This window comes from Pelodiscus sinensis, chromosome 3 (assembly GCF_052426305.1).
Source record: "Pelodiscus sinensis isolate ZL-2025 chromosome 3, ASM5242630v1, whole genome shotgun sequence".
Lineage (NCBI taxonomy): Eukaryota > Metazoa > Chordata > Testudines > Trionychidae > Pelodiscus > Pelodiscus sinensis.
This window is the reverse complement of record NC_143054.1, coordinates 120432291-120449105: the sequence shown is the minus strand read 5'-3', so window position 1 is coordinate 120449105 and position 16815 is coordinate 120432291. Positions and strand designations below refer to the sequence as shown.

General features: G+C 42.4%; 1 protein-coding gene across 2 annotated transcripts in view; it reads left to right on the top strand.

Moving 5' to 3' along the window:
* Positions 1-16815, top strand: part of LOC102456693 (uncharacterized) — a 95185-nt gene that overhangs the window by 29541 nt on the left and 48829 nt on the right. For both annotated transcript variants that reach the window (XM_089777326.1, XM_075924617.2), the window contains exons 5-7: positions 8635-8721; positions 10990-11128; positions 15913-16013. In XM_089777326.1, coding sequence (XP_089633452.1) covers positions 8635-8721; positions 10990-11128; positions 15913-16013 — 327 coding nt within the window. The remainder of the gene's footprint in view (positions 1-8634; positions 8722-10989; positions 11129-15912; positions 16014-16815) is intronic.

The window sequence follows — 16815 nt, the reverse complement described above, 5'->3', positions numbered from 1 at the left end:
CTTATCTCTGGCGCCTCCTGATCAGCAGTGCAGCAGGGTGCTAAGGTAGTTTTCTGTTAGAAGCTGGGGGTGGCACTATGCCTGCAGGCCAGAGCTGCATAGCACGACTTGTCTGCCTCCACCTAGGAGCTGGATCTGCTGCTGTATGGTCATAGGAAGCCTACCTTAGCACACCCACTGGTCACCTTATGGCAAGGCAACCCAGTTGCTGATTTTCCATGATCTATACTTTGACAACCACTGATCTGTTGAGTCTATTATACTGATGGAAAATGTAAGAGCCCATTGAAACAGCATTTAATTTTTTTTTGATTCAATGACTAGTTTATATATCGCATGAACATGGGATCAGTTCAGATATTAGATGGTGTGATGGGGCAGAGGCGCCCCGCACTGGGGGCCCCCGGCTGACCGCATGTTTGGCGGCTCTCGGGGAAAATCCGGAGAGCCCCGAGCAGAGCGAGCTGCGAGTGGCTGCCCGCACGGCACCTTCACAAGCCGCCAACTGCTGCGCCAGCTGTTCGGTGGCGGCGGCGGCGGCGCGCCGGCTGGGAGCGACAGGGATTCCCTCTGACATCACTAGGCTGGTGACGTCACCGGGTAGGCGCCGCGCCAGGCCGGAAGCGCGCCCACGCCACTCTGGGCGTAACCCCACCAGCGGGTCGCGGCGCGGGGATTTAAATACTGCCCGGGAGCAAGAGAGGGGGGAAGTGCCGAGAGCGTCCCCCCCCCTGAGAGCAGACGACGGATGGGACCCAACCCAAGGAGGTAAGCCCCGATTCAGCGAGCTACTCCTGGTGGGGAGAGGAAGCAGTCCAGGGCAGGCGAAGGGAGCCTGCAGACTGGCGCGTTTCGGCTACAGCCCCGCCAGTCGGACCGGACAAGAGCCACGTCCGAGTCCTTAGGGCCCTGGGCTGGGGTCCATGAGAGGGGGCGGGCCCGGATCCCCCTCTTCCCATCAAGGGAAGTAAATCGCCCGACGTCTCAAAGGAGACCCGGCTAATTGCCAATAGAATTGACTTGGACGCCGGGAGGCGATCTTGAGGGTGATGGGATCACGGGACAAGAGGGCGGAACGGGACTAACGAACCGACCCTCGTGGGTGATGGGGGGGCACGTTTATAGATGGGCATAGTAAGTATAGTTTTATTTTAAACAAGTTAATACACAAACTTTGGGCCATGTTTTACCCTCTTGTAAAGAAACCTGTAGGAGGGGGACAGAGGTCTTCATTACGTTTCCTTCTAATGCTCCTCTAGGTGGGTTCAAGTTGGAGAGGCTGCAGAAAGGGCTTTCTCTCAGCCTGTCAGATCCTAGAGTTTTTTCAGGGAGGGAATCGATGATCAGAAAAATGAACCCTCTTCCAAAAGACAGCTTTTAGGGATGCTGCTAGTACTATACAAGCAAGAGAGTGAACCCTTCAAGGTTAGGCCTTGATTCAGCAAAGCTTTTAAATATGTGCTTTTGTACCAATGAGTTCTATACTTTTCCAAACCAAGATCTTGAAGCTTTTTGTGGGTATACATAAGTTATACATGGTTTCTGGACTTGGTGAACAGGCATAGAATGCAGCTGCTGCTTGGGTCTGTTCTTTGTATGTCACTCTTTTCCTTCCAATACCCAACCAACTCGGGGAGTTTCTGTGAGATGAGCTAAGTTAATTAGAAAACATGCTGCAAAACTTGTATGTTCCTCTCCTACAGCCCTGATCTGCCTGATATTTCCCTCTGCTCACATTACTTAAGGGGAAGCATAAATCTAAGGTAAAGCAGAGTTAGCCTTATGAATTAACTAGTAAATTACAGCTTTTCGCTCCTGTCTTTCGTTTAATTTACAGTAACTTTATTAGCATGACAGGAGTTACAAATGTGTTTAAATTGATCCAATTATATATATATATGCTGAAGGGTGATAGAGGCTTTTATGCCTTTAACAATATAATCCACTCAGATGTGTATCCAAACACTGTGATTGTAGGTATAACACAAACTGCCTCGCTAGGTACAGAAATGTGATTGAAAGCTGGGTCTTAAGTTTGTATTTTTCTTACTTCCAGTCCTCTCAAAGGTAAATATTTATGAGGCATATCTTTGATTTCAGATCCACTTCTAATTTCACTGGACTCTAACATGGTAGCCCTGTATTCCCTCTTCCCCCTATAAATAATTAACATCAGAAGTGAAAGTCCTGAATCGAAAAATAATGGATGTCTATAAGAAAAAGACAAGGTCACAGCCCTGAAATCCTTAACTCCCTTGCTGACTTAAGTGGGAGTTTCTTCTTGAGTAAGAAAGGCAGGATTGAACCCAAAAATGAGTATTAATTTTAAACACCAGTACCGCACACTAACTCATGTAAATAATAGTGACATAACACAGTTTTTGTACTTAGAAGATTTTCAGTTTCTCAGTGGTTTGGATTATGTTTTGTGGGGGGATCTTCTCGCATTTGCTTCATTGACATGGGAAGGGAGAAATAACTGTTGCTGCTTTAACAACAAAGGTGAAGTATTGTTGAAATCATTATTCCAAACAATAAGGTAATTCATTTAATTTTACTAGAGACATATTGTTGTAACTTAATCTAACCAAAACGCTTGCAGCACTGAAAATAAGAGGAAATAGAGAGGGAAATAATCTGTGTGGTATAATAAATTGATAGTGTGATGTCAGATGAAATGAAGTAGGAAACAGGAGAAGTTAAAAGAAAAAAATTGTTAAGAGGAGTCAAAACACAGATCTAGTAATGGGTACACTCACACATAGTGTTAAGAGGAGTTGTATACATAAATCCATGTGAGGTGAAGTAAGATAGCATACCCTGCTGTTGGTTATATGGCGCAACCCAAGCATCCTTTCTGAGACGATCAAGACAGCTTAAATCCTTGTGTACATCGAAGTAGCATGCATGCAAAATTAGGCTTTTTTTTTGCACTAGATTTCACTGCAGTTTAATAAAATGAATATCAGAGTGTTGTACACAGGGTTTATGTAAGCCAAAAAGAATAAGTAGTCCTAAGAAAGAACACATACTTGCATTATGTCATACTCTTTTAAGGTGACCACATGTCCTGAGTTTTAGAGGGACAGTCCTGATACTTTGGAGCTTACTCCTACCCCCTCCCAAAGACTTTTCCAGCTGTGTGCTTATGTGCACAGGAAGGCAAAGGAGCTGAGGCCTGCTTGGTACACCACTGAGGCTCTGATAATTGCACCTTCTTTCTGTTGACTTTCTTTGTACCTGCGGCAGCAAGGCCTCCTAAGATGCTGGCATGCAGTACAGTAGGGTCACACCTTACTAATGCGTCGTTAAGGTGCTACTTCACTGCATGCTGGGCATGGACTCTGTTACATGACTTCAGTGCTTGGCTCCCTGCCAGCTCTGCTCCATCACCCTGAACTGGGATTCTGAGTGATAATCTTTCTAAGTGTCTTGGCTGCCAGTACCAGGAAGCTTCAAGAGCATCTATATTCTATGTATCTGTACATTGGCTCCAGGATATGCACCATATGTCCCAAAGCATTTAGATGTTCCTTCCTAAATCCATGTTACATGAAACCTTGAAGCTTTGTTCTCACTGCTGCTGCTAGTCACATTTTACTGGGGCTTTTAGGTTCCAAGGCTTTCTGAAGTGTGTAGCTGGCCAGAAATACCACAAGGAACTTGGAGGAGTGTCAAGAGCTGTGGTAGTAAGTCAGTGTGGAAAGCTGAGTAACCTGCTGATTATTACAGATTTTATTTCCTGAAAAAAAGAGGAGGGTGAGAATGAAGGAAAATATTACAGGAAAACTAAAGACAAAGACAGAATCCTATTCTAAGGCATCATAGGATCTGAATGACTTGCGACATTCAGAATTATTAAAAATTATTGCCTCATGTGTTCCTCTTTATTTTTGTCTGTTAATAAAGTTGAGATGAATTAACTGAGATATGAAGAAAGTGTCAAGAAATTGTGACTTGAACAGATAAAAATGTTTTGATCAGTTTTTTATCTGCCAGAATGATGGCTGAAATGGGAGCACCTCAACGGTCAGTGAAAAATTAAAAAATAAAATGGCAACTAGGGGAATCAGTGGGTGGTTCTCCTGTTACACAGGGTCAGACTATTCCATGATGCCTCCTAGGAGGAGCCTCGAAAACTTTCCAGATTCTGATCTCTTAACTATTTTGCAATAGTGTAATTCCAACCGAGAGTAGAATCAGGCACAATAGCTTTGGGAATTCCCACGCCCTTTAGGTCTTGTCTTCCCTGCTAAAAAAAGGGGTGTGTGTAGAGAGATTTGGGGGGGAAGAGAGATTTGGGCCCAAAGAGAGATTTTTGTTTTGTTTTTAATCTGGTGGTAACAAACACACACACAGAAGCTATCCTGAGATGAAAACACACTGAACACCGGGCACTTCAGCTTTACTATGGGCTAAATGTGGCTAAATGTGGCTGTTGCCTACTCTGGCACTTGGAGTGTAAAAGGTTGGGGCTTTAAAAAATACCTTGTCTCGAAAGCAGTGGTGTCCAACATGCTAGTCGCTAGCCACATGTGGGTATTTGGTTGTTTGAGTGTCGCTATTTAGCCGGTTGAGTGTGGCTAGTTCGCAGTAGAACTGTTTCAGAACTGGTTAGACACCATGGCTCTAAAGGCTTCCGCTTAAAACTCCCCAAGGTCACAGATTTCCTGACCAGGGAATGGTATGCTGCCACCACCCAAATGCAAAAACACATTTGAGAACCCAGGGAGACACACTTGGAAATTTCATCCTATGGGATGATACGCCCAAGCTCTTAAACCCTTCTTTAGGAGAGAGCTTGAAAATAAATTGCAATTTCTTAATAGCTGACCTTCAGTTTCAGGTACATGCACACAGAACCTTTTTCCTTCTAGGACACAGGAATCCGATCACAGTCTTAAAACAAGTAATTTTTTTATTAACAAAATGAAGATATATTTGGTAAAGCATACATGGTTGCTAAGTGTTATAAAGCAACTGAAAAAGGCAGATTAAAAGCTCAGAGACTTGCTTCCCTGGGATACAGTTTAAAAGTTACAGTTCTTTTTCTAGCTATGGATATCGCTGGAAAATCCATGCTTTGTTCCTGGTTAACTCCTCTCTCCCAGCTCTTGCCATCTAGATTGCAAGCTTCTTTTGAAAGAGAGCATCCACACCTCAAAACCGGATTGAAAAAGCAATCTGCTTTTTTGAAAGAGAGTATCCAGACTGAATGGACGCTCTCTCGAAAGAAAGCCCTGATTGCTATTCACAGAATGGCCACCAGGGCACCTGTGCTTTTTTCAATTGCCTCTTCGTTAGAAAAATGTCCCTGTTCTGCGTCCACACACACCTTTTTTTTAAAGAGCTCTTTTGAAAAAGGCTTTTTTCCTCGCAATTTGAGGTTTACCAATGTCAACCCCCCCCCCCCCCCCGCATTATTTCGATTTAATTTCGAAAATGAGATTGCAGTGTGGATGCAGGTGAAGTTTTTTCAAAAAAAGGGCAGTTTTTTCAAAAAAACAATGTAGTCTAGACATACCCCAGAAGACTGAAGCAGGCAGAACCTGTTTCAATTCAAATCTCACATTCTCTTCACATTGGCCAGGGGGCAGTGGGGCATTGCCTTCCCAAACATCTAGCCTTGCCCCACCAAGACTCTGCCCTCAGAAAGTACTGAGAGTTAGTGTTGCTGCCTTTGAGTGCCTTCCCTCCCTGTGCCTTGGGGCGATGGGGGCAGGGCCTGGGTAGAAGGCAGGGGATGGGTCAGAAGGCTTGCCTGCCCCAGCCCTATCTTCAACCCACCACCCATGCTAATGTTTTCCTGGCTCCTTGTCAACACTTCCTGGATATTCTCCATAATCCACTGTCTCTGGGTTTAACCTTTACAGGCAAATTAGATAACGGAATGGCTGGGATGTCTAGAAAAGGATAGCACACCCACCCCCCTGTCTATCACGTGCACAATGCTATAACCCAGGGTGGGCAACAATTTTTTATAAGAATTTGGAAAGTGGTTGAGAGTCACACTCTTCCATTATATTAATGGAGAAGGTGAGGGGTCTGGAATGGAGGTTAGATGCAGAAGGGAGCTTGGGGGTAAGGGAAGGAGTTTGTGTAAAGGAGGCAGTTGTGACTTGGGGCACTGGACTGGGGTGCAGGGGGTTGGATTGTGACCTAGAGCAGGGAATTGGGGTACAGGAGGGGGTGCAGGGGATTGCGTTGTGAGCTAGGGCAGGAGGGGACTATGATCTGGGGTGGGGAATTGGAGTTCCAGATCTGGGAGGGAATATGGGTACAGGAGGGGGGCAGAGGATTTGGGTATATAGAGTAGGGGGCAAGAGTGGGGGGCCAGAGGGTTGTAGAAGGGAGGGGCTAGGGTGCCAAGAGGCAGACTCTAGCCAGGAGACTTACCAGCCACCCACCTGTTGCTGAATCAGCCTTCCTGCCCCACCCCGCGCACAGGCACAACCATGTGCTCTGTGAATAATGGCCATCTAATGGTTCTTATCTGCTTCTTTTAACTATCCAGTCTTTAGGTGCTTATAGATTATCAATTTTGCTGGTTACATACCAGCTCGGTTTTTCCTTAGATATTTATATACCCACTGCGTCTTTTTGTGCTTCCCTCCCATTTTTTTCCTTCCTCCCCTCTCCCCCTTCCCTCCTATTTAATTTTGGTTCTGAACATCCAACACTTTGGTCATCTGAAGAAGTGGGCTGTGCCCATGAAAGCTCATGAGTCCATCTACATGTTTCATTAGTCTTTAAAGTGCTACCAGACTATTTGTTGTCTTTTAAGTTTATCCTGTACAGACTAACTCAGCTACCCCTCTGAAGTTTATGAGTACCTTGTGCTTCATGGCTGCCTGTTATTGAAACAGGCAACTTCCATTGGTCAGTTTCTGGTCAGAAGCTGGCCAGTGGGATTGTGCTGGGGGGTGGGGAGCAGCTCCAAACCCTTCCCCCATCCTCTCTGGACTCAGTTTTTAAAGTGATTTTAAAGTGTTTCTGAGTGGCATGCAGGTGGGGCGCCTGCTTGGGGCTTGTGTCTACAGGCCATATCCAGTAGCTTGGTGGGCTGGATACGGCTCATGGGCCATATTTCGCCCAGGCCTACTATACCCCCTTCAAGGCTGACCACCACAAGATTACCTTATGATAAAATTAAAGGGCCTGATCTTCACTTTGTTTTTGCTTCAGGTACCTCTTCCAGGCTATGTCTAAACTGCAGGCTTCTTTCAGAAGAAGCTTTTCTGGAAGAGATCTTCTGAAAAACTTCTTCTGAGAGAGCGCATCTACACAGCAAAAGCGCATCGAAAAAGCAATCTTCTTTTTCAAAAGATAGCGTCCATTCAGTGTGGACGATATCTCGCGTTTAAACTGTGATTACTATGGATGGAGTGGCCACTAGAGCACCTGTACTTTTTCCTCTTTCCTCTTCTTCCGAAAGAACTCCCTCTTCCCCATCCACATACACCTTTTTCTGAAAGAACTCTTTTGGAAAAAGGCTTCTTCTTCGTAGAAAGAGGTTTACCACTGTCGGAAAAAGCCCTCTGTTCTTTCAATTTTTTTTTTTTTTGGAAGAACGCGATTGCAGTGTGGATATAAGTGATTTTTTTTGTAAAAACAGCCATTTTTTCCGAAAAAACTCTGCAGTGTACACATAGCCACAATTTAGTTAGAGGCAAATATTTATTTATTTATTTATTTATTTTATTTTAAAGCGGTGAAGATGAGGTCTTATTTTGAAGGCTTGTAACCCAGGATTTAAAAAGTATTACATTTTATATTTGCGGAGAATCTTATTGACTTCTGTCAGAGGGGCATTCTGTTGCTTAATTCATAAAAAAGTTTTTCAAGGGCTTAGATAATTCTTTGGATGGGAGATGCTATAGAAGTGCAAAATATCTTTATAATGAACCCAAACATTTTATAATTACATCTGCTGATTATTTTGTTGTTGTGATAGGGGACAAAGCATATTTTTTGGTTATGAAATGCTTAGTAATTACTTAATGCCATTGCTTCATTTTGAGAATAATAATTTTCCTTCCCGTTTTTAAAAAAAAAGGTAGTTTTTGAAAATTCTGCTTTTGTTTTTGTTTGTTTGTTTGTTTGTTTGTTTGTAAAACAAAGTACATATGGCGGAGAGGGAAAACTAGCAAAATAATCTTTATGAGTAGAATTTCTGTAAATTATCCATTGTTGGACATTCCTTAGCAGAAGAGGATGGAAATAGGAGACAAGAGAAACAAGATGGATCATTGTATCTTCATTTTATTTTGTTTCCTCAAACATATTCTCCTTTGGGCAGACAGTAATTGCAGTTTCTAATGACACAAACTTGAAGGGAAACAGAAGACTACAAACAGGTTTATGGGCCTATCAGCAGGAATATGTGGCTACAAATTGCTGAGTAAATGAAACAGCCTGTTGTTTCCTAAGCCTAAGTTTGTGAATGTTATGTCAAAGCATTTGAGGAGGAGCTAGAGCACCAGGCGGTGTTAGGAATACCTGCTGGGTCCTAATTGGTGCCCACTGTTGTTAATGGCTTCCTGTGGCTGAATGTTTACTTGTTATTTGTTTTGCGCTTTTGTTTCCCAGCTACTGGGGGAAAAAAGCTGACCAAAACTTTATCTTTCTTTTAAGGGTATCCCTGAACATCAAGTGCCCTACTGCAAATTGTCTCACGATGCTAAGTACCTCAAGTCTATTCCACAGTCCAGTAATTACCTGGTATGCTGCTAGAATTGTATTTGCTTTTAATATTGCTTCTGAAGTGTGTTAGCAAATGTTAGAATATGAATATTATTAAGGATTTGGAGCCATTGTGTATACTATAAATCTCTGTGCATATTAAATGAATGCCTAGCAATGTTTCTCTAATAAATACCATTTGGCTAAAATTTCCTCAACCACACACAAATCTCAATTTTTGTGGATTTTTTTTTAATGCTTCTGAAAGGTGCCAGGCTGAAAGCCTCACACACTAAAAATCTCTGATTATGAACAGAACAGGCATAGGTGGCAATTTGGGCTTTCTCACACTGTGTACAAATATACCTCTCCAAAGAGAGTTGATCAGCAAAAGACAAAATATTTCAACCCCCCCCCATTCCCATTCAGTCCCTGTCCTCCCAGTTCAGACCACCCATAAGAGTGTTGTATAGTGCCAGCTGTAATGTGGACACCTATACACTAGGAAAAGATTGGTGCTACTATTTTAAAATAGACCTCAGAACAGCTGTTGGAGCATAACTGATTTAGTTACTATTGACTTGGGAAGAACTAGAACTAGTGAAAAGTTCCCAATCTCATTTGTCATCTGCTCTTCCCACAATGATTTTTTTTTTGAATTACAAATGGACCCTAAAGAGCAACTCACAGACCCTTGAGAAAATGCATCTTATCTATGCCTCTCTTTAGGAACCGGCCCTTAATCTGCATATCTAGAAGTTCTTTCTCAAATGCAGATTTTTCACTTTAGTATATGCATATATAGTTTTATATGAGGAACCAGTGTATAGCCACAGGGGATTGAATCAATTTCTTAGTGATAAAATTAAGTTTTGACGCCATCTATGCAGTAGTGATATGTTAGATTTCTTAATGTTTTGTTTATTTCAGTCAAGGCGTCATTGTTCTGTGATACAGAGCAAATTGATTGGGGGGGAGGTAGATTTCCACGCAATGTTATGCATTTTGTCCTTGTGATCCTTGGTTTATTTGTGGCCAGGGCTTTCCCATGTGACAGCCAGAATGGATGGCAGATTGGTTTAGTGTAGGTCTTTTGCTAACTGAATGAGGAAAATAAAGTGAAGCTACATATGGAAATGCAGAGAGTATTTTCTGTTGAGATTTAACGTTTCAAACAAGAAGCTGAATTCCTGTAATTTTATTTTTAGTCATTCAGTCATTTATTTTATGTATATGCAAATTTCAATTTCATGCCCTCTGCTTGGGGGGAAAAGCAACTGAATCCATTCATCCCAAACCCACCGCCTGTGCTTAATACTGGCACCTATATTTAAACAGAAAGTGATTGTTTGAACTGGTTTGATAAGAGCTGAGTTAGTGTGCGAACATGGCATAGCTGATGGGGCTCCTGAGGAGTTTTCCTTTTTCTTTTTAATATTTCCCAGAAAGAGAAAATAAATGAAATTCCGGGATCTGTTTCAGGTCCATTTAATACATTTGCCACTTGCATACTGATTATAATTAAATAGCATACAAATGTGCCTGTACTTCCCAGGTGAAGTGTCTTCATGACATCATCATGTGCTAACTGTGCCATTTGGAGAGAATCTTCATAGGGCACTGAATCTTTTAATTGGTGTGAATTCCAGGAAGTTTTCCTTCAGTATTAAAGGAACAGGATTTAAAATTCCAAGGTTTAACCCCATGTTCTGCAGTGATGGGGTATCAGAGAACCTTTCCCCCTGCACAAGCAGACAGGCAGGGTACCTGGATAGCATGCACTGTTCTGATGGAATGTACTTTTACTTAATGCAGCAGCTCATATGCCACAATTCCAGGGGCTGAAATCTGAGGGGGTGGGAAGAAGGCCATGTTTAGACATCCTCAGCTAGCGCAGAGGTTTTCAACTTCTTTCATTTATAAACCCCTAAACATTTCAAATGGAGGCGTAGACCCCTTTTGGAAATCTTAGATGTTGTCTGAGTCCCCCACAAGTTGAAAACCACTGAGCTGGTGCACGTGCTATAGTTAGGGGAGCAGGGAAGGGAAGCAGGCTTGGGTCTTAGTTTGAACAGTAAGATCTATCCCACTGTAGTTTTATATCCCAGTGGATCACTGAGAAATTCTGCCCATGCTAGCAGCTCCTTAAATGTACAGGGCACATCAGAAGGCTTCTCTGCTCATATACACTGCATCAACCAGCATAGGATTTGGCTCACTATTGGATAATTTTATATCTGGCTTTGTTGCATATAAGGATTCAGAATAGTAAGTTCTGTATTCACATTTTCCCCCTCTCTTTTAAAGATTATAGGATTGCAGAATGAGTTAACAAGACATGGAATCTTAAAGAACCAGCAAGATTATGAAGACTTCTGGACACTGATCCTAGAGGGCACTCACAGTTCACAGCTCAAAGAAAAACTTCAGGATATAAAATTAAAAAGTTGGGTTTCTTAAACACTAACTCTTCTGAATGATTTTAAGAGCTTACTTAAAAAAAATCTCATGTTTAAAATATAGAATCTGTAACAAAATATCAAAAGACCAGATTCACAGTTGGTGTAAAACTGTGCAGCTCCGTTGAAGTCAATGGAACAAAGCTGATTTATTCCTGTTGAGAACCTAGCAAAGTTATAAACATTTCACCCCTTCAAATCAATACTACATATCTTTTTTCCTCATCTTTGTGAAATAACAAAAATCTTGAACTTCAGAAAGAGGAAAAGGAAATTACATTTAAAATAGAAGCGAAAAAATCAGAAAGAAACCTGATTTTAATAATCATAAGGGACAAGAAACACTAGTGCTAGCGTGTACAGATGGAAGTCTTAGACTATTTTGTAATTGGAATCCCTAAACTGCCTACAACATTTTTACTAAAGCTGGTTAGGGATTTCAGTTCTAACATTGTGTTGCATTCATAGCATAATCATTTGTGTTTGAAGGAGAAAATGAGGAAATAATTACTCAACATAAGATTATTACAATGATATGTAGATTTATTTTTCTAAATTGAAACCTGCCAATTGTGACTTTTTGCACACCTGAAAAAGAGCTCAGTGTAGTTCAAAAGCTTGTCTCTTTCATTGACAGAAGTAGGTCCAATAAAAGATATTCACTGACTTTGTGTGTCTCATATCCTGGGACCAGCACAGCTTTAACAACACTACACACAAGTTGTGCTCCTAGATAGTCTCTATAAACATGTTTTTCTCTCATGGTTACCTTCCGCCTCCATTTGTTTTGCACCCATTTGTCATATCATGAGCCAGTTCAAGCCTAGATCCTGCAAACATACACAAAGGTAAATTTACTCATGTCAGTAGTACCATTGAACTAAATGAGGACACCTCTTCATTACCGGAAAGATGGATGCTACGGCAGTTGATCTTCCAGAGTTCAGTTTAGTGGGTCTGGTAAAGATCCGGTAAATCCAATGTTGGGGGTGCTCTCATGAACATTAGTACTCCTTGATTTGCAAGGAGTAAGGGAAATCTTTGGGAGCGCCAAAGGTCAATCGAGGTACCTCTACTCCAGCTACACAATTAACGTAGCTGAAGTTGTGTATCTTAATTGGACTTTCCAGGTAAGTATAGACAAGGCCTAAGACTGCAGTCATGAATACCTAAGTGTTTGTAAGAGCTGACCGCAAAATCAGAGAGAGATTATCAGCTGATTTAAATGAGTATCGATGCATTGTTTTCAAGGCAGCAGCATCAGCATAGCATCTGGACTGCGTCTTACAGGCTGAACCTCCCTGGTGCGGCAGCCTTAGGAACTGACTGGTCCTGAACCAGGGAATTTGCCAGACTTTGGAAAGTCAATACCAGCCCCTCTACTGCAGCCACAGGGCTCTGTAGCCACCCTGACTCTTTGCCCAACGACCCTCCCCCCCGTTCCGCTCTTCCCGCTTTTTCCCTCCTCTTGAACACCACAAATGAGCTATTTGCAGTGCTCCAGAATCTCTAGGAGGGAGGAGTTACTGAGGGCAGGACCCCCAGCTTTTCCCCTTGAGCGCTCCAGACCTGTAGTGCAAACGGATACCTGACCAGGGATGTTGCTGATTGAGGGAAGTGTGGTTTATAAAGGTCCAACCTCTACTCTGGACCACAAGGAAGGCCTGATTTCTTGGGACCTCTGATTGCTACTATACTAAAAATAACAAATAGCAATGTAATAAATAACTACATGTGTACAGTCTAAAATCACTACCAAAGAGTTTGAGAACTCTGTACTGAAATCATTTTTATCCCTATCACCTACCATTTTCTTACTGAATCTTTGAGACATCATCCTACTCATATATCCAAGGCCTGCTGAGGTTAGTGGAAAGACTCCTTTAGACTGCAGTGGAAATTAAACCACACACAATATAAATACAATTTCCTTTTATTTAGTGCCATTTTCACAGAAAACAAAATTCCAGTGGAGGATCCCTACAGGATACTTTAATGTTTGAGAACCATTTCTTCTGCCTTAATTTTTTTTAGCATCTACATACAATTGAGGGAAGGCAGTAATGTTTCTCGGTTTAGGTTTTTAAGCTTTGTATGTTCAGATATATTTTTGTGTTCTGTTTATATATAAAATCCATAGTAATCTGAATATTATTTTTTCGGGCTGTCCATTGACGTGCGTTAATGCCTGCAATTAACGCAGTCCAGTATTAATGTGTTTTTAACACGTTAATCGCAGATGTTAATGCTGTGCTGCCCCTTTGAAGTGCCACTGCAGTGCTTCAAACATGTAGCACAACGCAGAACCTGGGATCAACTGGGGATTCCCAAGCTGACCCCAGGCTCCACTGCCCCTTTGAAATGCGCAGAGGCGGCGTTTCAAAGGAGCAGCCACCCCACAACTGAGCCGGGGATCAGCTGTGTGGTAGCCACCCCTTAGAAACGTTGCCTCCACCTGCTTCAAAGGGGCAGTGGAGCCCGGGGTCAGCTGGGGACTCTACAGTTGATCCCGGGCTCCGCGTGGCGTTTCCCCAGAACCCGGGATCAACTGGGGAGCTTCAAAGAGACAGCGCTGCATGGAGCCCAGGGTCAGCTGGGGACTCTAGCTGATCCTGGGCTCTATTCAATGCTATCCCATTGAAACACCATCATGGAGTTTCAAAGGGGAGGCGCACGCGATTAATCGCAATTCAATTTTTTAATCGCTTGACAGCCCTATTATTTTTTAAAGGCTTTGCAAAACCAGAGGTCCTGTTTTTCAGAAGTCCAAGAGTATAATTAAGCACACAAAAATAATTCATATTGATAGTTATTTGCCTAGGCTATTTTTATGATGGTGCATGCAAACTTGGAATGCAGATGTGCAGTCACCATTGAAAATGAAACCAATGAAAATAAAAATATTCTAGTCACTGTCTTAAATTTCATTTAAAAATAGTTTTATTTAAATAGTCGCCTGATATATGCTGGCATCTATATACCAGTGCGTACATCTACAATACCTAGATGCATGTTTGGTTTTTATTTTACATATTAAAACTTCTAGAATTAAAACCGACTAGAATTTAAAATTAAATTAAGGAGAATGAAAAGTAAAAGTAAATATTGAAGAGTTAGTTACTTGAACTTTAACTCACGAGTGTATTTTATGCCATGGGAAATAGTTCATGCATTCTTTTGCTATTCATGGTTATATTAGTTTTATATAGGTGAACTGACAAGGTTATATTAATCATTTGTGGTTTATAATTTCATATATATTCTAAAAATATTTAATCTGTCACTAATATGTGTCTGTTTAAATTGAAGTGCGTGGTCCACTTGCCTCTCTGCTGCAGTTTCAGTGTTAGTCTAAAAGGGTAGCACTTCTTCCTTTAAAATACATGTGTGGAGGGGGTTCAGTTTGAAAAGAATAAATGTCACATCCTACAGTGTTAGAATTATATTAGCTAGAACTATGTAGAAATAATTAATATAAAGAAAGACCAAGTGTAAGTGAAATACACCTGAGTTCAGGTTTCATTACAAATTTTGCTTTTTTAAAGTTTTTCCTGTTACAGAAAAACTTGGCTTCCCCTCTGAAACTTTCAAAATGCAAGGTTAGCTTGCCATAGTTTTATCTGAGGTTCATTAATCTTTTCATGAATTTGGGCTTTTATCTTAGTACACATGACCTTTGTGTGAAGAACTACAGACGTGTTTTTGGTTCTGGAAAATGAGTAAAATGTCATGTGTTTACATGGTATTAAGATAATTTTTTATGTGGCTTCTTTCCTGTGAAATACTCATTTGTAAATGGGCAATTCAGTAGAACTGATCATGCAGCATTGTTAAGACCCTTTAGTAGTGAGGGATGGGTGATACTCTGTAACCACAGACCACGGGCTTAATGTTTATCAGCCACTGAACTAACCAGGCAGCCATTTTTAAGTTGTCCCTAGAAGAACATGCAGTAGTCTATGTGTTGCATGAGGTTGGAGACAGAATTTCCTATGGAATCTTGGGCAGTGCATGCTTCCAAGGGCAAATCATTTTGCTCTTTGCAGGAAGTTGCTGGTTTCTCTTTTCTTTCACTCACCTTTCATGAACACCCGTGGTATGTCTACCCAGCAACATTGTTTTAAAATAACTAGCATTATTTTGAAACAACTTAGTCTGCGTCCACATTGCAGGCAGTTATTTTGAAACGATGTTGAAATACTGTCAAGCTGGAGGACTTCTTACTCCGACTCCTGTAACTCTCATTGTATGAGGAATAAGGGAAGTTGGAGGAAGAGTGCTCTATTTCAAAATAAGTGCTGTGTAGAGGCTCCCAATTTCAAAATAAGCTATTTTGAAATAAGCTATGCAATCGATGTAACTCTGTGTGTCTGAATGCTGAAATACTCAAGTAGCAGGACTCCATTTCTTTTGCTCATAGCACCAAGTACCCACTCATTTCAGACCCAAAAAACTCTCCTCATGGCTTCCCCTCCCCCCGCCCCCATGCTTTTAGCTGTTCCTTCCCTCTTTCTGTCATTCGAGATTTTTGTGTTTGTCTATTCTGGCTTTCCACACAGATTCAAACTCCTACCTTGAAACAATACACAGAAAATGCTCTTTGACAGGTTCCCATACTCCTCTCGTCATTGGTGGGGGCTTTTCCTTACAGTCATATTTAATTGAAGTGTGAGTTTACACCTGTTTATTTCAATGAGGTTTTAACCCTACCCGTAACAAGGTTGCACTCTGCTCATAACCTTATTACTGAGCTACTGGTATTACTTTACAGTGCTTGCTGCTAAGTCTTTCCCTTCACATCCTGTTGTGAGAACTGGTGCAGCACAATCAGCCAATGTTCTTCTGACCAACAGATGTGGGCAACTGAAAACTGTAAGTAACACTTGTGCTTTCAAATAATGCTACTTTAATGCCATAATTCCTGCTTTGTCTAAGACTGATGCGCCCCTGTGTCCAAACTCCATTGGGTATAAGAGAGCGAGCGGTGGGGAGAGCTCCTGGGAGGCAGCAGTAACTGATTCCCAGACTACATGGCTCAGTCTGCACCAGCAGTAGTCCTGGCAGGAGCTGCGGCAAGGGACTGCTCAAATCAGGCCGCTGGCATATGGTTCCTTAGGAGCTCACTTCTCTTTCCCTTCTCAGCTCCTCCTTCTGCAATTGGGTTGCAGGGGGAGGGAGGGAGAGATGGGGCCAGCTGAAATATTGGCTTCAGGGGCTTCACATCCCACCAAAGATGCCGAGCAGCACAAAGGGGCTGGGTTGTTCTTAACAATCTTCCCTGTTCTTTGTCCTTCCAGTTTCTTACACAGGTTGGACCTTCCTGGTCTGGCATCTGTGGGGCCTGACTGGTCCCAGATGATGGATTTTGCTTGACCAAGGGAGGTTATATCTGACACCCCTCCCCACATCCAGCCCCCCCAACCCTAGACCGGCCACAGGCCCTGAGGCCCTGCCAGTCCCCATACCCCCTTGTTTGCCACACCAGGCAGCCCAGCTCCCAGCCTCACTGCACAGCAGTCCTGGGGCATGTGTAGCAGCCCAGCTGTGGGGAACTGGGCTCCTGGACCCACTGGCTGTTTGCTGCCAGGATCCCTGCCAGCCTACAGGGTTCATAGGCACCAGCCCTCCACCAGCAGTCTTTGGTCCTGGAACATCTGCGGTCAATTGGAGTCTC